General features: G+C 44.2%; 1 protein-coding gene across 9 annotated transcripts in view; it reads left to right on the top strand.

Annotated features, from left to right (window-relative positions):
- ANKS1A (ankyrin repeat and sterile alpha motif domain containing 1A) overlaps positions 1-24349 on the top strand; it is a 179077-nt gene that overhangs the window by 95504 nt on the left and 59224 nt on the right. For all 9 annotated transcript variants that reach the window (XM_025418506.3, XM_035697620.2, XM_025418509.3 and 6 more), the window contains 2 exons: positions 797-923; positions 15650-16239. In XM_025418506.3, the coding sequence (XP_025274291.3) occupies positions 797-923; positions 15650-16239 (717 nt within the window). The remainder of the gene's footprint in view (positions 1-796; positions 924-15649; positions 16240-24349) is intronic.

The raw sequence follows: 24349 nt of genomic DNA on the forward strand, positions 1-24349 counted from the left end.
TTCCAGTGAGCTGTGAGGCATATCTGAAGGAAGAGGTTTCTGCATGTACCAGAGAATCACATTTGTTAGGCTACCATTATTTGTTAGGTGGACTTGCGAGTTCCTCTGAACCCCTTTGTTCATAATCTATCCCTTCTCCTAGCCAAACTGCACAAGAAGAGGTTTTGTGGAATCAATTTAAACTTGTATTGCCATAAGTGTAGTAGGAAGCCAGCTTTTGAGAGAAACTTCCCTGTAACCCCCAGGGACCTATGAAGAAAGGCTCACAAAAATAGAGAAGGATACACAGGGTACTTTGTTTCTGGTAAATGTCAGTCATTCAGGGTCAGTCAGAAGTCATTTGATTCCTTCTTGAGAAGGTGGAAAGGATTCCAGCCTTGGAGTAGTATGTGTGCATATTAGGAAAGAATCATGGAGAGAGAAGGCCTTTGTGATGCACCCTAGCTAAAAACTGCTTGGAAGCTACTATCCACTGAAAAGAGACCGTGTAGACCACTGTGATGATGGGAGAGGAAGCAAGGGAAGGGTGGATCTTAGATTTTCTTAATGGCTTTTTGAAGGATAAAATGAGGTAAGAAAAGGAGAGTGTTTTAATCAAAGGCCATTGAGATTTGAGGTACAGGTGCATATCCAGAGAAGCAGATGTGGTTCCCTGTGACCCTGGAGCTGTTTACCTTCTCTCCCCATCTCCCTTCTTCTCTGGTGAAAAAGGAGCCAATAATCTCGAATTTGTTCTGCACAACCTGTCCTGGTATTAGCTACCCCATAAGAAGTTCTATGGTGTTTTCTCTCTTAGGTCTTGGCCATGAGGCCCTGGATTCAGGGAAGTGCAGCCAGGGAGGAGGACGAGCATCCTTATGAGCTGTTGTTAACAGCAGAAACAAAGAAGCTGGGATCCATGGATGGGGACGGAAAACCAAAAGGTACACCCCCTCCCCCACCCTGCTCCCAACAGAAGCAACCTCAACAGGATTTTTTAAATGTGTGATCCTGGGTGGGAAGGAGAGGGTGACAGTCCTTGAGATGGGGAAGTTGGGTGTCACAGCGTTGGAGGTGGCAGGTATATTATGACCTTTCATTTTAATACCCCGTGTCAGAGTTGGCTTGCCCCCCTTTAGCACGCAAAGGAAGGAGGTGGTGTTAGGTCAGACAGACCAGGTGGTCCCTGTGGAAGGAGAGATGGACCACAGTGTTACAAAGATTGATTTGGGGTCTCAAGTCAGAAACCCTCAAGTGAATGCTGTGGAAAAACCAGCCCAACAAGTCGGTCCCTTTGGGTTTAGGCTGACAGCACAGGCTCTGCTTTGAGTCCTGACCTCAGAGTGAGATGCTCCTGGGGAGGGGCCTGTGATTGGCTGCCATCCGGTAACTAGAATGCTCTGTCGCCTTGGCCTACTTTTATTGCCTCTGCAAAAATCTGTTTCCTCTGTGAGGGAGTGAGTGCTGCAGGACCGAGAGCCAGGCCACCGACCTAAACGCAGTCACAACAGAGGTGAGCATGCTGCCCTACCGGAGGATGGGCGACAGCCTCTGTTCTCAGAAAGAACAAGGGGCAGTGCCATTCCCACTGCACTTTGAAGGAACTACTGTGGCCTCTTCCAGCTCTTTATAGCTTCCAGGTACTAGGTCCTCCATGGGGTATTATTTGGCGCCTCCCCTCAATCCTGACAGTCACTGTTTGGTAAGAATGGGGGGTGCAATGGTTTCTTTGGAACCACCTTTTACTGGGCCTGTCGGAGGGTAGGGGGTGACAAAGAGAACATGTGCATAGTATGTGTATGACATTGTAGATATTCTTTTTAACGATCGGGTTTAAAAGGTTTCTCTTCCAGCACACAGAAACTTTGTGGTCATTTTTATAGTAGTTGTTTTGGTTTGGTTTTTTTAGGTTTCCATTTGGAGCTTTCTCTAAAAAGTTATAATTTAAATACAGTAACATTTACCCTTTTTGTGTACAGTTCCGTGAGTTGTGACAAGTACAGTTATATAACTACCACCCCAGTCAAAATATAGAATGGTTTTATCATACCAAAAATTCTCTTGTGTCCTTCTATAATTGGTCCTACACCCTTCCCTTACCTCTGGCAACCACTGTTTTTATGTCAATCCCAATAATTTTGCCTTTTCCAGAATGTCCTATAAATGGGAATAGTGCAGTATGTACTCTTTGAGTCAGGTACCTTGCACTTAGCATAATTCACTGAAAATTCATCCATGTTGTTGTGTATATCAGTAATTTGTTATTTTTCATTGCCAAGTAGTACTCTGCTGTGTGGATGTAGCACAGTTTATCCATCCTCTAGTTGAGGGGCATTTGGGTCATTTATAGTTCTTAGCAATTACAAATAAAACTATAAACATTTGCAGGGTTTTATGTGAACATTGTTTCACACCTCTTGGAAAAACACTAAAGTTGGGATTGCTGGGTCCTAGGTAACCATAGGTCCTAGGTAACTATATGTCACACTTTATAAGAGACTGCCAGGTCATGATCCTGAGGTCCTGGGATCGAGTCCCGCATCGGGCTCCTTGCAGGGAGCCTACTTCTCCCTCTGCCTCTCTCTCTGCCTCTCTCTGTGTCTCTCATGAATAAATAAAAATCTTGGAAAGGAAAGGAAAGGAAAGGAAAGGAAAGGAAAGGAAAGGAAAGGAAAGAAGGAAAGGAAGGAAAGGAGGAAGGAAGGAAGGAAGGAAGGAAGGAAGGAAGGAAGGAAGGAAGGAAGGAAGGAGAAAGAAAGAGAGAGAAAGAAAGAAAGAAAGAAAGAAAGAAAGAAAGAAAGAAAGAAAGAAAGAAAGAAAGAAAGAAAGAAAGGAAAAGAAATAAGAGAGGGAGAGAGGGAGGGAGGGAGGGAGGGAGGGAGGAAGGAAGGAAGGAAGGAAGGAAGGAAGGAAGGAAGGAAGGAAGGAAGGAAGGAAAAAGAAAAAGAAAGTAACTGCCACACCATTTTCCAGAGTGGTTATACCATTTTGCTTTTCCATCAGAGTTACAGTTGCTAGTGTCCTCCCTAGCACTTGATATTGTCAGTTTTTTAAAAATTGTAGTCATTCTAGTGAGTGTGTAGTACTATTTCATTGTGGATTTAATTTGTATTCCCCTAATGACTTATGATGTGAACATCTATTAATGTGATCATTTGACATCCATATAGCTAGTGAAGTGTCTGTTGAACTCTTTTACTCATTTTTAAAAATTGAGTTGTTTGTGTTCTGATTATTGAGTTGCAAGAGTTCTTTATATATTTTGGACATTATCAGATATGTAACTTTCTCCTAGTCTGTGATTTGTCTCTATTCCCTTAACAGTGTCTTTTGAAGAGCAGAGGTTCTTAATTTTGATGACATTCCATGTACCTTTTCTATTGTTTTATTCTTTCTTTTGGATAAGATCATAAATATTTTTTCCTATATTTCCTTCTAGAAATTTTGTAGGTTCAAGTATATATTTAGGTGTGTGACCCATTTTGAGGTAATTTTTTAATGTGATATGTGGTATAGGTAGAGATTCATTTTTTGCATATGGATAGCCAATTGTTTGAATGATCTGTCAAAGACCATCCTTTTCTTGCCTTGGTCACTTTGCTATTCTTTTTCAGAATTGTTTTAGATATTCTATTTCCTTTATCTTTCCATACAAAAATTTAGAATGAGCTGGTTGATTTCTATAAAAAGTCCTGCTGGATTTTTATTGGGATTGTGTTGGATCTGTATAGCAATTTGGAGAGCTATCTTAACTGTAGTGAGTCTTCTAATCATATTGGTAGGCTTTTAATTGAAACATTTAGAGAGGACAGCCCCAGTGGTGCAGCGGTTTAGCACCGCCTGCAGCCTGGGGTGTGATCCTGGGAACCCTGGATCGAGTCCTACATCGGGCTGCCTGTATGGAGCCTGCTTCTCCCTCTGGCTGTGCCTCTGCCCCCCCCGCCCCGCCCCTCTCTCTGTCTCTATGAATAAATAAATAAAATCTTTAAAAAAAAAAAAAAAGAAACATTTAGAGAGAGTGTAGTAGAGCACCAATGCATTCTCTAGTTGTTTAAGAATAAATCATACTGAAATTAACCCTTAAATAACAAGTACCTAGTTAATGTAATGCTCTATTTGAAAGCTGTTCTTAGGGAAGAATTTTTAGCATCAAGGAGGAAGTAGATTATGATTCTTTCTCTCTTTCAAAGGCTTATTCTGGACCCACTATAAGATAGCTGGCTCAGCATTTGGAAGGATGAAAAAGAGAAAGTCAGACAAACTTCATACATAAGGCTGGTCTCCTTGGCTGCCAACTCCAGGAACTTTCTTTTTTTTTTTTTTAAGATTTTATTTATTCATGAGAGACAGAGAGAGAGAAGACAGAGAGAGAGAGAGAGAGAGAGAGAGAGAGGCAGAGACACAGGCAGAGGGAGAAGCAGGCCCCATGCAGGGAGCCCAACATGGGACTCGATACCAGGTCTCCAGGATCACACCCTGGGCTGAAGGCGGCTCTAAACCACTGAGCCACCTGGGATGCCCCTCCAGGAACTTTCAATCCTCAAGTCAAGAGATCTCCAGGTTAAGGAGGGAACTGCCACAGAGGACTTAAGGCCTCACATCTCCTCCTCCTTTGCTTTGGTTCCTTCCAGCGTGGCAATACTGGGCTAACTGTTAAAAGTAGTGGTGCAGGAAGCAGATTTAATTGGACCACAGCATGTGGGGTGTGCCTGCCCCCAGGCAAGCTGTTGGATCACTCAAAGAGCTTTTAGACAAAGGAGTTGAGACATTAAATATGAAAATAGGCTCTGCCAGTTTCTCAGTAGCCTGGAAGAAATGCCTGCTAGAGTTGATAACTGAGCCAGTCAGCAGATGATATTATAGATTAGTACACAGTCAATCTTATCTGCTCTTCCACTAATGTCATTATCTTAAGCAGCTTTTATGAATTAATTCATCAATTCTCAAAAGGCCGTGTTAATAAGATTACTAGAGCTTTCAGCCCTCCTTACTATAATTCAAGAACTTAAGGTTAGGAGTAGGATGGGAGATTGTTTAAAGTAAGTTTAAAAAGTATATTTGTATTAGCTCACAGGAAAAAGAAAATTCAAACAATATAGAAGTGAATACAAGTAAAATGGTCAAGTCTTGTCACCACTTGGCTACTCACAGTTGGTAGAGGTGACCATAGTTTGAAAGTGTAGTGTCTGCTTCAGGCCTTTTGCTATCTTTATTTTTCAAAAAGTGACTATGTGAGATCATTTTGTTTTTAACCTAAAATAGGACCATATTTAATGAACTGTTTTGCATTCTTGTTTTGTTTTTTTAATTTACCTTGTCTATAGATCATGGGTACAATTTTTAGTTCTTAAAGATCTACCTTATTCTTTTCAAATGGTCGTTAACTATCCCATGACTAATTTTTCCATTCTCTAGTAGATGGATGTTTACATTTCCTCCAGTATTTCTCTGTTTTAAATGAAACTGCTATGGGCTTTCTATACACATATTCTTACATGCTTCCAAATGTATTTCCTTTTTTAAAAAAGTTTTTTAGGGATCCCTGGGTGGCACAGCGGTTTGGCACCTGCCTTTGGCCCAGGGCGCGATCCTGGAGACCCGGGATCGAATCCCACATCGGGCTCCCGGTACATGGAGCCTGCTTCTCCCTCTGCCTGTGTCTCTGCCTCTCTCTCTCTCTGTGACTATCATAAATAAATAAAAAATTAAAAAAAAAATTTTTTTTAAAGATTTTATTTTCTTTGTTAGAGCAAGTGAGCATGAGTAGGGGGAGGAGCAGAAGGAGAAGCAGACTCCCCGCTGAGCAAGGAGCCAATCCCAAGACCCCGGAATCATGACCTGAGCCAAAGACAGGCACTTACTTAATCATCTGAGCCACCCAGGCACCTCAAGAGTATTTCTTAAAAGACATTGATAGGAAGTAGAATTAGCTAGTCAGAGTTTAGGTACATGTCTAGGTCTAACTGGTGAAGCTGAATTGCCCTCTCTAGATGGTAAAGGAGAATACACTCTCCCATTCCTTCACCAACATGGCATATTAGCACTCTTTAATGGTTTTTTTACCATGATAAGCCAAAGAAATGTCTTTTGTAATTGGTCTCTGCCTGATCCCCAGTGAAATTGAGCATCTTGGTCATTAGTGTTAGGTAGTCTGTGAGTTATCTATCTTTTTTTCCTATTTTTATACTTAGAAAAGTAATTAATGGTGGTGGAAACAGTTCATGTTCTGATAATATTTGGCCAAAGTGATACTCAGAAGAAAGTTTATATCCTTAAATTTATTTGTTATAAATCAAGAAAGACCAGAGTTACTTGGGTGGCTCAGTTGGTTAAGCATCTGACTCTCGATTTCAGCTCAACTCTTGATTTCAGGGTCGTGAGTTTAAGCCCTGTAATGGACTCTGTGCCCAACAACCAACCAATAAACAAACAAACAAACTAAAACTTAACCAAAAGAAAGTAGCAGAGAGGAATTAATAAAGATAAAAGCATACTTTATGGTGTGCATGTTACACCTCATTTAGTTAAAGAAAAAATAAAGAAGAAAATAAAAGCAGAAATAATAAAGTAAAAAAAAAAAACAAACCAGTAGATTTGACCATTATAATGAAAACTTGTTTGCTTAAAAATTTTTTTTGATTATTTAATCAAGAAAAGAGGGGAAAAAACACAACATGGAGGAATAACATAATGAACACATACAAACAATTTAGAGATTTTAAAAATTAATAGTAAGACTTTATAGAAATAAATTTTTGTGCTTAGTTTGAGTTGCTGCCATCCTCCAGGATGAATTGTCTAGGAGACTTACTCGTCCATCACAATGACCAATTGCAGTAGAGTTTCTGGTGGCATTTAGTGCTCAGTGACTAAGCATCTTGCACTATCTATGCTAATTCCACAATTGCTGGATTGCTGTTTATGTCAGTAGATATAACAAAAATTGACAGAAGGAGAAAGCAGCCCATGAAGTAGAAAACTCATTCCTCCAGAAAGGTACTAGGCCCAGATGGTTTTATGATAGTTTTTTCCAATGAGGTATTCCTCTGTTATTTAAATGATTTCCAACATAGAAGTCTTCTGAAATATATTATTCAGGGCTAGCATAATTAGCAATGAAAGCAGTGTTTCTCCAGTTTCATGTGGCATAGTCATTAATTTCCCTTTGGCATTTAACTCTTTGCCCACTGGACATTCTGGACATACTGTTCAGAGAAACAGTAGACAACTTTCCAGGTTTGATAGCAAATGGGAAAGTAGCCAAGAGCTCTAAAAATCGTTGTTCTCTGTGATGCTCTTTTGCAGCATCCACTAATAGTGCTTAGGTCCCGGTGAAGTGGTTACTTAGCTGAGGACAGTGATACATGTGGACTCTTTGGCACACAGCTACATTCTGAGGTTTTTAAGAAGCAAGTAAGTCAATATTCCTGAGAGCCATGCATTTAGACCTAAGTGAAGTTTGTGCATGAGCATGATGAAGACGTCTATCGTTTTGGAGGGGAGGAAAATGTTCTCTTCGCTTCTTCCTCTACTCCCACATCCAGAGTGCTGCCAATCCCGAGCCTATAGGGAAATCTATAGTGTAAGCCTTGGCTTTTCCTTTTGCCAGCTTGGGATTCTTAGGTGTACATCCATGTGCAGCCCCATTTTTACATTTGGTTTAGTAAGACTTCAGGAAGAAGGCCAGATAAGTGTTCAATCTACCATCCTCACCTGGAAGCCCAGGCCAGATTCTCATGATCTATTCCAAGGAATAAGTTTGGATGCTTTTCCCAAAAGCAAAAAAAACATTAAATGACACAGTTTAATAATTAAGCCTTATCTTCAGCAGCTTCCTCTTCTCTCACCTTTGTGCATTAGAGGAACTCCTGCCAAAAGCCCTACAGTATAACTGTCTTGCTCTTATCAATTTATATTTCTGAGTTGAAATAGTTGCTTTTCTTTCCATTGTGGAACAAGTCCAAACCTTGTGAACTGTACATTCATATTTTCTCCCATGAAATGTATTGACAACCATTTATATACATATGTATACATGAGACATATGTAAAATACATAAAAGGGCAGAATATGTTAAAATTCTATAAAGTGGTACAAAGTAATTTTGGAGTTCAAAATAGGAATAAATTATGTTAGTGCAGGAGATCAGGGATGGCTTTGTGAAGGAAATAGCATTTGAGCTTAACCCCAAAATAGAGAATTCTTCTTGCTAGGCAGAAGTAAGGAGGAAGAAGAGGCCATTCCAGCCAGAGGGAGTGGCATAAACAACGGTAAGGTGTTGGGAGATGATAGAGCTCATGTTTAGAAAATGGTAAGTAATCCAGTTCAGCTGGAACAAAGAACTGGTTGTAGAGTATTGGATCTCAAATGTCAGTCATTATTCCAAAGACAGTGCAGTGTTGTTGAAGCTTTTTGAGTGAGATGGCAAGATAGAAGCCATGCTTTTATCATTGTGGAATCTTAGATTGCAGTTGGGGGAGACTAGAGGCAGGAATACTTTGAAGTCAAGAGACTTCAAGGAATCTCTTGAAGGAAATTAGGGTCCAACAATCAAATATGGGAGAATCAGGAAGAGAGGGTATTAAGGATGATTCTGAGGTTTTGAGCCTGGGAAAATAATGTGCAGCTAACAAATGGGGGATTGAGGAGGGATATGCTTGAAGGAAGATGTCAAGTTCAGTTTTGAGTTTGAGGGTTTCAGGTCCTAGGAGAACATCCAGCTAAAGACACTCCATAAACACTTAGAAATGTGAGTCTAGTTTTCAGGAGAGATAGAAAGGTTAGAAATGCAGATTCACTGATCATCCAAATTGAGGTGATGGTTAATGTAAAAGATAATCAGTTGCTGAGAGAAAAACTAGAAAGAGTGAAGAAGTCAAGAATACAACCTATATTTAGAATCACAAGGGTAAAGAAACACAGGAAGATAACCAGGATAATGCAGTGCCTTCGAGCTGAGGCTGAAAAAGATGGAACCCCAAAATAACTGTTGTTTAAACAAGATAGAAGTCCATAAACAAGGAATCCAGGGCTAGCATGGCAATTCATGGTGGTCAAGGAACCAGTCTTTTTCTGCCATCTCATGGTTCAAGGTGACTATTCAGGTTCATACTGTCAGCACAGGAAGGAAGGAAGGGGAGAAAGGAGGGTGCTTTAAAGTTCTCAAAAATTGCACACACCACTTTCACTTATAACTCATAGGCCAGAATTTGGTTATGTGACTATACCCACCTACAAAGAAGCTGGGAAATGTAGTCTTCAATATAAGTGGCTGTGAGCCAATCTAAAAAAATCCCATGACCCAGAAAGAAGGAGAGAGAGAGTACCAGGGATAACTGGTAAACTGTGTCAAATGATACAGAAAGAACTAGGCGAATGAAGACTAGCAAAAGGGTTCAGCAGTTAGAAGGCCATTGGTAAATTCAGGATGGGGAGATACTTCTCGGAGGTACGTGGGAAAAGATCAATCTGTCCCCAGGTTTTAACGTGTTATTGACAGTAGTTAAGGAGGTTTCTCTGGTCAGAGTCTTCTCAGGAAATTGGTGTGATTCTATCCAAGAGTGGAGGTGCTGTGGGAAAGATGACAATCTGAACAAAGTGGGGGAGATGAGGAATTCATCCTACAGTGACAGCACAGTTTTCCAGAGATAGATACAAGAGTGGGTAGGCCTGCTAGTCCACTTGGATCCTTGCTCTATGGCCTGAGGAAGCCGTTTAACCTGTGTGAGCCTGACTTTCTACATGTAAGGTAGGGATACAGATTCTTACCTCATGGTTGCTGTGAATATTAAGAAAAGGCTTAGCCGGGTGTCCAGCATAGAATAACTAGTACCTAACACCATGTAGCTGTTGAACGCTGGCTGAGCTAAAGAAATTGGTAGAGGACTCAGTCAGTTGTTTCTTGAGTATTCAGTGGGGCTCAACATTCCAGCAACTGGAGAAGAGAAGGCAAATGGTCACGATACCCAGTGTTGGAACTGGCAGAAGATCAAGGGGACAGAGATGTCAAGTGTGCTGTTAAATTAGGCACGGTTAAGTATCATGGCTGGTTGGAAACCGATCCAAGCAGAGCTGGTATACTGGGGCGGGGGTGGGGGAGGTTCAGGGGCCAGAGGTCCCCCAGCAGGAGTGAACAGACTGCCCAAGAGGAGCTGAAGGAAATGGGGGAGCTGTAAGGTAATCAGGACCGAGTCAAGGCAGGACAGTCCTGAGTCCCCAAACTGGGCTGTACCTATGGGTGTTGCAGTGGGTAGAGATGGGTCCTGACCTGAACATTCCCCACTGTGCTGCTACACGTCACCCTGCACTAAACTTGCAAGACTATTGGACAGTCCCCATCAGTGGAGTCTTATTCTGTCTAGTTCACAGGGCCCACAGAGAAGAAACCAGCCTCCTTTGCAGAGTTGGGAGAAAGGAAACCAGCCTCTGTGTGCAGTGTTAGTGTGAAGAGCAGTTCGGAAATGGTTGTAAATGAAGAATGATGATAATGATTGTAGCTACCACTTAATGAGTGCTTCTCAGGGACACCCATGTGCTGAGCCCGTCTACACTGATTAGGTCATTGTGTATCTCATGACAAATCTTCCGGGTGGGGGCTATTTTTATCACTGTGCAATAGATGAGGAAGAAGTTCAACGTTAGAGCTGGGTCTTCAGCCCTAGTCTGGCTGAATCCAAAGCCTGTTTAGCCATGAGGTTAAACCATTTTCATCCAGGGCCCTGCTGCTATACACATTCTTAAAGTCCTAGAACTGGAAGATTAGTTCATCTAATAAAAATCAAATCTTACTAACTCTCACAGCCCTAGAGAAATGCATCCCAGCCTTTCTTTCTCTCTTTCCCTTTTTTTTCTCTCTCTCTCCCTCTCTTTTTCCTTCCTTCCTTCCTTCCTTCCTTCCTTCCTTCCTTCCTTCCTTCCTTCCTTCCTTCCTTCCTTCCTTCCTTCCTTCCTTCTTCTTCTTCCCTTCTTTCCTTCTTTCCTTCCCTCTCTCCCTCCCTCCCTTCCCAGAGAGGGAGAAAAAAAATCACAGAGCTTGGACTATAATTTGGACCTCCTGAATCCCAGTCCAGACCTCTTTCTGTTTCTCTGGTTGCCGTGGACCAGAAAATGGACTTTAGGTCTACTTGTCTTATCAGATCACAGTGGCTGGCAAGTGTCTGCATAACCTAGTTAGCACCTTCCTTCTGAGGAAAACACAGTGACCTTCCATAAGTAGCCCTGTACTTGGGCATTTTCCTGGACACACACACTTTCTGGTTCCCACTGCCGTGACTGGGCATTTAGAGGGTTCCAATCCTAATGGAATAAAGAAAGTGGAGCAGTCTGGGTAACTGGGGTAACCTTCTTCAGGTTGGAGGGTTGATTTGACTTAGCAAGTTCTCATACAAGCCACATTTTTTTAACCTTAATCTAAACAGACAGGGGGGTGACTGAAAATGTGTAAATGTTAAAATGTTATTATTCAGAAGCCCTTGAGATCCCCATGGATCATCATCATAATTAGAATGCAACACAGAAGACCCCTTGCTTCAGCAGTTCACAGGGTAAAAGGAAAATGAATGTTCAGAATGAATAAAGATTGAAAGTTGAAGGGGCTGGTAATTAGCATGCTGGTGTGTGCCATTCAGTAGAGCAGCTGGCCTTGATATGTGGGGAGAGTAAGGAAACAGCTGTCCTTGTGTCCCGGCCCATTGTTTCTCTCCTAGAAGGGCAGGCTGTGGGACTGCTGAGGGCAGCTCAGGAGGAGGATCAGAAGCTGCATAGTTCTGAGGTGGGAGTGCAGTGATTCCCAGTAAGAGGGAGAGCCTCAGGCCTGATGGTCCTCTTCTGCAAGTCTGGGAGTCCCAGGAGTGCCCACACACGAGGTTCACATCCCTGATTTTTCTAATGTGTTTCTGCCAAACTGGAAGCCTGTCAAGGTCTTACTTGTCCTTCAGCACCCAGCTGATACTCTTCTGAGAATCCTTCTGGTTGAAAGTAATCACTCTCCCTCCTGCTCACTGTGTTTTTGGTTTATACTTTTCTAAAAGCATCTATTAATTTTGGCGTTGAATTCTAGTCATTTCTTCTGATAGCTGGTAAGCCCATTGGGGAAACTCAGAGTCTTCATCTTTTTAGCTCCTAGGTGCTCCCTGAAGGCAAACATTTTGCACATGCCCAGCCACAGTTCTGGGGCCCATTTCCCACTTCAGCCTTCTCACTGTATTATCTTCTATCTCCTCCTTCTGCTGTCCAGAGCTGTAAGGATAATGAAGGCAATGGATACTCTCACACATCATGTATACTGTCTTTGGTGATCTTTTCGACAGACCTATGAGCAACAGACTAGTTGTTGGTCTGATCTGTGAGCAAAGTATATTGTAATGGATCTGGTGTGGAGAATAATAATAATTGTTAACATCTCTTGAGAGCTGGCATGTGCCAGGTGTGGTTCTTGACATGTATAATTTAATTCTCACAACAATTCTATGAAGTCAGTGCTGTGGTGATCCCAAAATTATAGATGAGAATTCTGGGCACAGAGAAGTTAAGTAATTTGCTCAAGATCTGGTTCATGATCAGTACATTATATTGTTGCCACCTTGTTCCTAAGAGACCTAATATTATCCTGACTTTGCAGAAGGAAAGGATCACTGAGTAGTTCTTTTCCTACCTACAATTTGCCAGGATATCTAGCTTAGTCTTGGATATGGTTTTCTATGGGGAAGAGATCACTAGCTTATTAAGATCCTGAAGATCTTTGATCCTGACAAGCTTTTCAACCACCAAGGTATCTTTCCTAGAGAATTGCCTGGGTAAGTCATATAATCCTAAGAATCCTTTCCCAAGCTTTCTTATACTCCATAAAGTACTGGTAGGTTATGTTTCCCCTAATGGGATTATGGCCCTCAGGAATTCTTCCTCTTCACTTATTTCCTCCTTCCATAAGTTTCCATTCCTTCTTTCTGCCCACTTCCTTCCCCCGGCATCTGTCTGGTATTAAGCTCTTGGCATCGGTCTCTCTTTCTTCATTGATGGCTAGCATGAATGGGTGGCTGTTAGACAAGGCCTTCATTGTCAGCTCCCACAGCAGCAGTCAGAACATTCTCCATGGCCTGGCTTCTGAGGTCCACCCAGGCAGCATGAGCCAGGCTGACTCCCAGTTCTGGACTCCAGTGTTTCTCTTTTGTTGTTGGACTCCTCTCCCTCCCCAAAATATTGTGAAATAAGGAGCTAGATGCTGGCACAAAGGATTAGAAGCCTGTGTTCCTGCTACCAGAGTCCTCTTTTTGTATTCAAATGTAGTCAGAGGAACGTTGCACCTTGGGCCAAACTCTAGGACATTGGCCATTTTGGGTAGGGTCTGAGAGGTACCAATTTTGACTCTCCCCATCAGCCTCTCCTAGGAAGCACTGTTGGTCTGAACCACCAGTAGATGGTCATGTGTCATCCTCTCTGGCCCCACCTTGCAACGCTACAGGGCAGTTTTGTTCAGGCTGCCAGTTGTCATACGCGGAATTCATAGCTGTGAAGTCATGGCTTCCTGGGGCTGAGTTAAGCTGGACGGAACTCTTATGTATGTGTGTACAACGTTTTTTCTTCCTAGAGAAATGATTTGAGTTGTTCAGGGCTTGTTCAGTGCGCTGGACCTGACCTTTGGGGGATACAGTTTGTGAGTTAGGGGTGTGAAAATCCCGAAGCAGTCAAGTGTAGAGGAAGGAGATTCCAAAGTTCATACTCCTGGACTCCTGTGGATAAGTAATCAGTGCCATAAAGTGGAGCTAATTGGCTGCCTCCTTGAAGCCCCAGCAGGCTTACCAAAAGCTAAACAGACTGTGGAGACTGAACCATTTTCTTGAGAAAGTGAGGTGAGTGGAACCATGTCCATGCTCAGGCCTCAGGGTGATGGGCTCAATATGAGAACTGGTTGTTGGCGGTCTTAAAGGCGGTCTTGGAAAAGCCAGCATTGTGGGACTTTGGCATTGGGCATGGGCAGTAAACACTGTGTCTTAACGCATCATGTTTATAAAGCACCCCCCTCCTCACCTCACGACCCTGTTCAGTTGTGGAACTGAGCTTCAAGGAGTCTTGGGCTGCAGGCAGGCTATTGAGGGAGAGTGGGTGCTATGTAAGAAGTTCCTGAGAGAAGCCCCTAGGCAGGGATCTGCAGCACTCCCCAAAGGGGAGAAATTTGCCATCACAGTGTGGTTAAGACTTGGATACTCATCACCATTGGAGCATAAAAGGGATTTTTAACAACTATGCAGTCCATCCTACTTATTTTAGATACCGAAGCTCAGCAGGATGAGGTCACACAGCTAGAGAGGAGCATAACCAGGACCAGAGTCAGGTGTTCAGAAAAGCCTAGGTTAAAGTCTTCTCCCCCACCACCTTGGACAAACCACTAAAGGCCTGAGGGCCTTAGATTTCTCATCTGTAAAAATAATTGAACTTGATCCTTTGGGTTCTAAGATTCTCTGAACCCACGAACAGTACTTAGGAACTTTGGGCAGACTAGGGAATTTAGTATCTATACTGTAGATTCCAATTATAGAGAAAATAACACTGAATATCAGCTTAGGAACATGAGCTAGTGCTGGGCACAGGGTTGTTCATCTATCCTGCTTATGTGGGTGAAAATCTCTCATGGGTCTGAGTTCATTCAGGGCAAGTCCCTTAGGTGTCCTAGTGTGATACTGATGTTGGACTCTGATTTGGTCAATTATTTATGCCACTCCAGGGCAGGGTATTTGATATCTTGGGTGAGTATACAGTCGTAGTTGGCCTCATGAGCTGGTAGTGTCAGATTTCTGGGATGTTGAGGAGGCCTTGAGAGAACTGCAAATGTTTCTGGGCATTGACAAATTAGACCATCCTGTTTTCAGTGGATCAGCTGAGGCTAAACTTAAGCAAATAGGAGCAGCTGGGAGGCTTTGGAAGGAGTGAGATGTGCACATTCTCAAAAAAAAAAAAAAAAAAAAAAAAAAGTCTGTGCTCCCTGAGGAAGGAAGGATGAGGCGTGGAGCCCTGAGCAGCCCCCCTGTGAGGAAGGAAGCAGTTATTTCTCTGCTGTTTTGTTTTGCACGTTCAGTCAAAGAATTCCAGAAGTTGCAGGTTGTGGATCCTGACCTCCATTTTTTCACCCTCTGTTGCTGCTTGCCAGAGGAAGGGAGGGCGGGTGGCTCTAAATAACACTTTGGCCTTTATGGAAATGTATCAGATGTTCCAGGAGTGAGTCTTGCCTGCTCCCTGGCGCTCTCTCTCTCTCTCTCTCTCTCTCTCTCTCTCTTTCTCTTTCTCACTTTTACTCCAGATTTGCTGTCTCCTTACCCGTGTCCTTTCTGTAGGATATAGTTAGTACTTCTCGCCTTATATAGCAAGGTCTGGTCGTTAATGTTAACAGAAACTTAACAACAGGGAAGGCTGCCAGCTAGCATTAATCAGGCCAGTGTTTGGAATTTCATAAATGCTCTGACTTTGGGTACAAATTGAACATTAAGAACAATATGAAACTGTTTTCTTCCTTCCTCTCTCTTCTTCTTTCCCTCTGCCCTCTCTCCAGCCCATCCAGCTTTTCTCTCTTTCCCCGTTTTTGAATTCCTCAGCTCTGCCGTACACTCGCTGCACTGGAACTTTGTTGATTTTTGCCACATTTAATTTTTTATTTCTCTGTCTCTCCGTCCACTCCAAGACCACAGGCGGAGCAGCAGCAGCCGGAGCCAGGACTCTGCGGAGGGGCAGGACGGGCAGGTCCCAGAGCAGTTCTCAGGTCTCCTCCACGGCTCCTCCCCGGTGTGTGAGGTGGGGCAGGACCCTTTCCAGCTGCTCTCTGCCACTGGCCAGAGCCATCCAGAAGGGTCCCCCGCACAGGGCGCCTGTCACGAGGCCAGCATGCAGCTGGAGGAGACGGGTGTACACGCTCCTGGAGCCTCCCCACCCAGTGTCCTGGACCAGGGTAAGAGAGTGGGTTACCCGGCCGGCCTGCCCACCACCACCAGCCAATCGCACCCCGAAACTTTGACTCACACAGCATCGCAACACCCTGGTGGTGCCGAGGAAGAAAAAGACCGGAGTGGGACTAGGAGCCGAGCCCCTCCCACCAGCAAACCCAAAGCTGAACTCAAACTCAGCCGCAGCTTGTCCAAGTCTGACTCTGATCTCCTGACCTGCTCACCCACGGAGGACACTACAATGGGGAGCCGGAGCGAGTCCTTGTCTAACTGCAGCATCGGGAAGAAGAGGCTGGAGAAATCGCCCTCCTTTGCCTCTGAGTGGGATGAGGTAAGGCCACGTGACATTAAAGGGAGCTGGGCTGGCCACAGCCCACCACAGCTACCCTGTGTGCTGACTCCCGGGCCCAGGACATGTGGGCCAGGGTTGCCCTGGTTCCTTCATACTGTGACTAGAGCATTTCTGACAACTGTGATGAGGCAAGCCCAAGTTGCTGGGGCAGGGGATCTTACTGTCCAGATGGCAAAGGATAGGCCCATTCATGGTTAAAACTAGAGGGTGGCGGCTCCAAGCAGAGCAAGTCTGAGGGTGAGGCAGTTCCTAGAAATGACACGCTGTTTGGAAATATTTGGATCCCATTAGCCACCATCCAGGGAGTCATACATACCCTGAAGCTGCTTAAGAAGAGCTAGAAAACCTAGTAGGAGTCTTCAGAAGGAAGAAGGAAGGTCCAGGGTCAGCTAGGAGGGGGTAAGAAGGGTGAGCTTTGGGATGCCTGGGTGGCTCAGCGGTTGGGCGCCTGCCTTTGGCTCAGGTCGTGATCCTGGGATCCAGGATCAAGTCCTGAATCAGGCTCCCTGCGAGGAGCCTTCTCCCTCTGTGTCTCTGCCTCTCTCTCTCTCTCTCTCTCTCTCTCTCTCTCTCTCCCCCCCTCCGCCCCCCCCCCGTCTGTGTCTCTCATGAATAAATAAATAAATCTTTAAAAAAAAAAAAAGGGTGAGCTTTGGGAGAAGCTGCTGAAAAGGGATCAGATGGGCTTTTCTATTCTCCACTCCTCCATGATTTTTCATACTGCATTCCCCTGGAAGACCAAACGTCTCTCCCAACAGAAACATTCTGCCCGTCCCACATTCCCGGGTTGATGAGGCAGAGGGCTAGGTGGTTCCAAAAACAAGGAGAGATTAGAGAGGAGAAAACATTTGGAGTCTGAGGCCCGGGTTCCTTTCACAACCATTGTTAGAGAATAGTTAGAAATATGTACCTGAATATTTTTTCAGTGACCTGTGACATGTCTTACTAGGCACAAGAATGTGTTTGTCAAAGATTGGTAAATACCCAGAGAATGTTCAAGTGCTACCTTTGCAGGCTTCTTGCTGAAAGGGAGCTGCCTCTGAAGGGGACTGGGTCTGTCTCCCAGGAACATTCTTAGGAGATGAATTTAGCTTGCAAATTGGAGGGGAACAGTGCAGCTGCCGTGTCCATTTGAGCAGTCTGTAGACAAAACGCCCTACCCAAATCTATTCAGGTTGCAGCTGCAAAGTTATATAAACCAAAGCGAATCCCATTCCCAGCGTGGGAACAGAGTGGGGGCAATTCCTACGGCACTCTTATCTCCAGATAAGATGTGGTTTAGGACTCAGGGACTGAGGGATCCTGTGCAATAGAAAGTTTTTACAGGTTCAGAAACCGAGATTGAGTGAGCCTGGACTAGACAGACGCTAGACCACTTAAGGAGAATCAGTTTGAGTTAACAGAGCTCCTGGCCCGTGGGAGATTACACACAAGAGTCTGTGTGCTCTACCTTTGCTTTTTCTTTCTTTTTTTTTTTTTAACTTTTTTTTAAAAAGATTTATTTATTTATTCATCAGAGACAGAGAGGCAGAGACATATGCAGAGGGAGAAGCAGGCTCCCTGCAGGGAACCCAGTGTGGGACTCGATCCTGAATCCTGGGATCATGCTCCGCATCCAGAATCCTGGGATCATGCTCCGCACGGAAGGCAGACGCCCAACCTCAGAGCCACCCAGGCATCCCTACCTTTGCTTTTTCAAAACAGAGGTTTTACTTGTTTACAGACAAGGATATAGGCTAAGGCAGCTTAAGAGTAAGAGAAGTCCAGTGTACTCTAAAATGGGAGGAGGGGCCAACGGAGAAAAACATCAGTGGGGGTGGGAGGGTGGAGATAAGTTTGAAGACAGAGGGTGGGAGGAGGCTTCAGGAAAGATCCCAGAGACATGGAATTTGATGTGGATTTAAAAAACCAAGTGCTTCAGGTTTCCCTGAAGCAGGTTGCAACTAGTTGAAATGAAGAAAGAGTTCTGGTGGAGAGAATAGTGTAAGCAAAGGCATCAAGCTGGGAAAGCTTGGGTCATTGGGTTTCCATAGAGAGTAGAGGTCGCATAGGGGAGCATAAGGAACAGGGGCATCACCTGGCTGGCTCAGTCAGTGGAACAGTGACTCTTGATCCCAGGGTTTTAAATTCGAGCCCCATGATATAGAGATCACTTAAGAATTAAAATCTAAAAGAAAAAGAAATAAGGGTAGAGGGTGAGATTGGGACCACCTAGTGGGAGTAGTCTGAACGTGAGGCTCAGAGTGTGTATTTGGTTTGAGATCAAGGCAGTATCTCAGAATCTTTCAAATGGGCTGGAAGACAGCTTTACCAATCGAATGAATTACCTCTTCTTTTTGGCTCTATCTCCTGAGCATGTACCTTCCACCCAAGAGGTCAATAATGCTGGGTGATTTGCCACAGGATTTCCATGCTCTGTTAACATGCAGCTTTGCCAGGCAGGCTTATAGCCTCACTATTTCCTCCTGGAGAAGAAACATGAAATCACTGAAGCACAGCCCAGCTTAATTGAAGTTGGCTGTTCAGGCTAACATGCTAGTTGTCCCTTGGCACCTTAGCGACAGGAGGTTCATATGTTTACATTTCTGTTCTTGGTAGAGCTTGCAGGTGGCTATAGTGAACCCTGGGACTGTTTGAGGTCTGGATGTCCTGGACCAGTTTGTAATGTGACTGAACCACCAGAAGCACTGTTACGCTTTAAATTTGAAAACCTAAGGCAACTGAGATCTTACTGGAAAAAATTCGGAAGATTGAGATTTGCTCATGAGATTTGCTTGTGTAGAGTATATTAGCAGGGCCCTCCATGTGTAATCCTTCATTGCTGTTTTTGAGTCACATTATACTTGGTTTTGGTGGATACCTCTGTCTAAAGAGAAACTTCAGAAGTGTTCTCCGCAGGGGTTGGCCCTAGACCGGAGAAGCCCTTGGCAGACTTTCCTAAAACAGGTCATTAGTTAATGGCTGCTCCCTGCCCTACCCCTGACCAATGCCTGAAGGCTGCTCTGCCTTATCTTGTACTTGAGATCTTTTCTTTATCTTCCCTAGATCCCTGGGAGGTTGGGGAAAGCTGCCCTGAAGGAGCTTGGGTCCCCGCTCAGCTCCTCACTGTGGAGCCCAGGCAGCTGTGATCCCTGCACAGATGGAGTTGCAGGCCAGTCTGCCAGGTTACTCCTAGAAGGCAGTGCAGGGAGATACACAGGACTCAGGCTCCAGAGTCAGCAGATGGAGCTTTGAGCCCCGGCTCCACCATTAGCTCCACCTTGTCGCATGAGTGGCCTCAGGAAACCGTCACGTTGTTACCAGTTCCTGTGAGACAGGCAGTCAGCTCTGTGTTTCAGAGGGATTTTGACCAGTTAGACATGTGTTTAAGTGCCTAACACAGTTTCTACTGTGCATAAAGTATTGAGTAAATGGTAGCTCTTCCTCTGATTGTTATGCCTGGAGCTTGGGAGAATGGCACCTGAGGCTCAGAGTGTCTCCAGAAATAAAGGCAGAATGTTGGGAGGCTTGTCTGGTGCTGGCAGAATGCTGGGGAAGCAGTGGAGTTCAAGCCCCTCACGTGGTGACCTATTGCGTGACTCAGGCCCGCCCTGGAGATAGAAGGGCCTGCCCAGCCTGGGAAAGTAGGGCAGCAGCCCCCCATTGTTCTTTGAGAAATTAATGAGCCTTCCTGCCAACTCCCAGGAGAAGAGAGAAGTAGGAGAGAAATCTGTGGCCTACTCTGTGGTTTATTTTTCAGATGTAGTCTTCTGTATAAGGGCTGGCAGTGGCTGCTTGATCGGTTGCTTGTTGGAGCTGATGTTATGTAGCTGGAGAACCTGCACAGCTGGTAGGTTAGGAGTCACTTTTTCCAAATACAGACTGCTCCTTGCAGGTGCTTCAGCCAGCCCTTGTTGATAACCCAGAATGAGAGGACTTTGAAAAGTTAGCCTGGTTAAGATGAACCTCTGAGATGGTATCCATTATGACACTAGCATTCTCCCTATTTTCCATTAGATTCTTAGTAACAAAAAATAATAGAGTTTGCTTTGAAAAGAGTTCAGCCTAGGAGGAAATCTAAATCCAAGCTTCAGTAGATACTTTTCTCTGTTCACCAGTCAAAAGTCAAAGCACTCCTTGTTATCTTAATGATGGGCAATAGAATAGGGGCATGATAGAAGGCAAATTGGAAAGCTATCCACCAAATATAACTTTAAAAATACATAGATTAGGAACGGGAGAATCACCTACATCTCTCTACAGGTTGTTAACCTCTGTTAACATTTTATGTATATCCAAATTTGAGCTCTTAGTGTATTTACCAAACTGTAGTTTGTGTTTCTTACCTAATTACTACATTTTGTGGGTATCTAACCGTGGCAGCATCCATAAGATCTGGATTCAAATCTGAATTCTGAAAGGCACAGTATCCTGTTATGTGGCTGTGTCAGAAGGCTAGTTTGTTGTTGTTGAAGCTATCCTCCAGTTGGGTGTCAAGGCACCTTGCAGGGCATCTTCTGTCTGCCCCTGGGATGTTTCTTACCTTTCTCTGCCTGCCCATGCACCCCAGAAGGTTCATCTGTGTGGCCTGCATCACAAAGCCAAGGAATCTTGGGTTGACCGTGTCCCCCTACTTAAGACCTGCTCTCCTATGGGGACCTTTCCTGAAAGCTGCTATCTCTGGGTTCTGGTAACCAGTCCCTCCCCTTGATACTTCCAGCCTGGGGCTTTTGGCTATGACTCCCTCTCCTCGCTTGTCACTCTCCTCCCTTGTTGCTCTCTCTTTTTCTCTCTTTCCTCTATCCAAATCTGTGTAAATTATCCCTTTATTAAGCTCCTTTGGTTGCCCAGTTTGTGTCATCTTTTTCCTGAGGGGACACTGAGTGGTACAGCCATTTGTAGCACTATTTCTGTCAAGGGTAAGCAAGCATAGATGGCTGTGTGCTGGAGCTGTAAACATGGCTCCTGCATGTAAATTGTGAATGAATCTTCATTTGCAGATGAGCCAGAGGTGTGGATATTCAGCGTACTTAGGATGCAGGAGAAGTTCATCATCTAACTTGAAATGTTTCCACCTCTGACTGTAGGGAAGAAGCCTGTTCTCCTTTCCAGAGTTGTTGGTGTGCCCAGAACCACCATCCCCTGATGGATTTCCATCCTATCTCTGCTGCGCTGCTGTGTGGTATGCCCCCGAGTGCACACAGCAGCAGCAGCAATTAGTGTCTGAAATACATAGCTCCTAAATAGAACAAAAATTACCTTCTGGTTGGATTGTGGCTTGGATGTATATAGTCTTGGGGGTCAGGTAGGTCTCTCATATATCAGCCTTTGAACGGGATTGAAGTTTATGGGAGACAAAACCTCAGAAGGCTGCATGTTTACTTAGCATAAACATTTGAGTAATTGAAAACTTGGCTGAACGCTTAAGTGATAAATTTGTGTTTTGTTGTTTTTTTTTTTTTAATTTGTGTTTTGTAATCAGCTTTCACAAGTGGGAAATGGGTGAAGAGCAAGGTCATGTGTTTTGTGTGCATTTTGTACGAGCTGAGAAAAATTTCTGGCCAGGGATTTGAGGAATGCCCTGGTTTCACCTGAAATAGTAGCCGAGGGAACCCTTGGCCCTCAGATCCCTCATTGAGCAGTGAAGTGGCAGCAGCAGGGAGGGCACCCTTCCCTTCGGGTCCCAGCCGCCCCACCCTTCCGGGCACACCAGTTGGAAGCATGATGTCATCAAGGGAAGAACTGATTGGTTGAACTCCACAGAGGCTTCGGTTGCTTTTAACCCTTGAGGGTTGAGTATGCTAAAAGAAGAATGGCCTAGATGTGAAATAAAGAGATCGGAGCTGGAGTTTCTGCTGACAATGACTAAAATTTCCATCCCATAGCCTGCAGTTTGTATTGTTCTTTATTATGTAAACAAGGATGCTGTGTGGTCTTTCTGGCTGAGCATTGCCTGCCCACTCTAGCTAGACAAGAATGTGACTCCTACCTCTAGAGACAAATCGGAGCCTGGAATGTCTGTTTAGTTGTTTCCTGGTATACACAGGAGTCATAACTTTTGTCCTAGAACCTCAAAATTTCCCTTGGTTTTAAGTGGCTTGGTAAAATTGAGGGGGTTTTCCCCCCCATATTTTATTTTTATTGTATATTTATTTATTTGTGAGAGATACAAAGAGGCAGAGACATAGGCAGAGGAAGAAGCAGGCTCCCTGTGGGGAGCCCGATGTGGGACTCGATCCCAGGACCCCAGGATCACATCCTGAACCAAAGGCAGACCCTCAATCACTGAGCCACCCAGGCGTCCCTTCCCCCGTATTTTAAAAAGAAACTCACTTAGTTTTAGGCACTCCTGAATAAACAGTTTTGCCTTTCTAGCTGCTAAATCCAGGTGATTTTGGTTGGCTCTGATTTAAAAAGGACATCTCCATGGCCTTGATGCTAACAGAACACCATACATAGTGTTATAAATAAGCCAGCATTAGTCCTGGCTGTACAGTTAGTGAGGGGAGGACTGGTGTGCTTGACCCCCGCCACAACCCACAGGACCACCCTTGATCACATCATGCCTCTGAGTGGACACCATGCCGTGCTGGAAGGGCGGGCCTGGCACCCAGTCTAGACGGGTACCCTCCCAGCTGCTGCCACTTCATTTAGCCTGGGGTTCTGGAGGGCCTGGCTTTTATCCTCCCTGTTCTCATTTCCCAGCATTCCTGTCCTCTCCAGCTTTCTTCCTGACTGCTTTACTACCTTTTTACCCCATCTGCTTCTTTCTTTTCATTTCCTTTTTTCCCCTTTACTCTTTCCTCTCTGTTCCTCTATGCTCTTTCCTGTCTTTTTTACTTTCTTCCTCCATACTTTCCTCATTGACTTTTCTTTTCATTCTTATCCTTCCTGCTGGCATCAAAGAGAGGCTTTTCTGATAGCCATTCCTCAGCCTTCACCACCTGAAGGGCTTTTCTTTTCTCTTTTTAACCCTTTCACCAGCATCCATTCATTTCTATATTCTACAGAGCATTTTAGTGCTCAGAGTTTTAGTGTTCAGTGTCCAGTGTGTATTTCACATCTAGGCCACTCTTTTAGCATATTCAACCCTCAAGGGTTAAAAGCAACTCTGTGGAGTTAAACCAATCAGCTCTTCCTTGCCCACAGGAGACTCATCCACACTGTCTGTCCCCCTGTCCTTTCAGAAACAACCTGGTTCCATTTAGCCTCATCAGCACAGCACCATCAAGGACTGGGTAGGGGGACGCCTGGGTGGCTCAGCGGTTGAGCGTCTGCCTTCGGCTCAGGGTGTGATCCCAGAGTCTGGGGATCGAGTCCCACATCAGGCTCCCTGCATAGAGCACAGAGCCTGCTTCTCCCTCTGTCTGTGTCTCTTCTCCCTCTCTCTCTGTGTCTCTCATGAATAAATAAATAAAATATTTAAAAAAAAAAAAAAGGACTGGGTAGGGATTTTGTGGTATTTGTGAAATTGCCAGAATATGAGAACTTTCCTTCTTTGCTCCTTTTTGTTTCCTTACATTTTGTTTTTTTTGAACACCAGACCAAAAGTATGGGTGACAGTGAATGTTAGTGAATCTGAGAAGAATTTGATCTTTAATGCCAGTGCATACAGATGCCAAGAATCACAGGAACATTTTCTGAAACATTCTTTTTATATACTTTGCTTCTGGTTTTATATCTCTCTTCCTTCTTTTTTTCTAGTAATGACATCCAGTTGGATACAGACTGATTTTATGTAATTTAAGGAATAGTAGTTGGTCTTACATGCTAAGCAATTGTGTTTGAAAATCATGTAGAGGTATTTTCACAAGATTGACAATATAAAATTGGAGTATACTTTTATTAGAATTTTTCATTCATTCAATTAATTTGTTGAATACCTGCTAAATTCCAGGTATTCTATTATTCAAGCACTGGAGATGAGCAGTGAACAAAACATACAAAAATCCCCTGCCTCAAGTAACTGACACACTAGAAAGCTAGAGGGGAAAGAGAGAAGACAGGAAGTAAAATCCTAGTATGCTAGTTGGTGATAAGAGTGCTAATGAGAAAAATAAAGCTAAGAGGAGGGATAGTGTGGTATGGGGGTAGGGTTGCGGGGGAGGGG

This window comes from Canis lupus, chromosome 12 (assembly GCF_003254725.2).
Source record: "Canis lupus dingo isolate Sandy chromosome 12, ASM325472v2, whole genome shotgun sequence".
Lineage (NCBI taxonomy): Eukaryota > Metazoa > Chordata > Mammalia > Carnivora > Canidae > Canis > Canis lupus.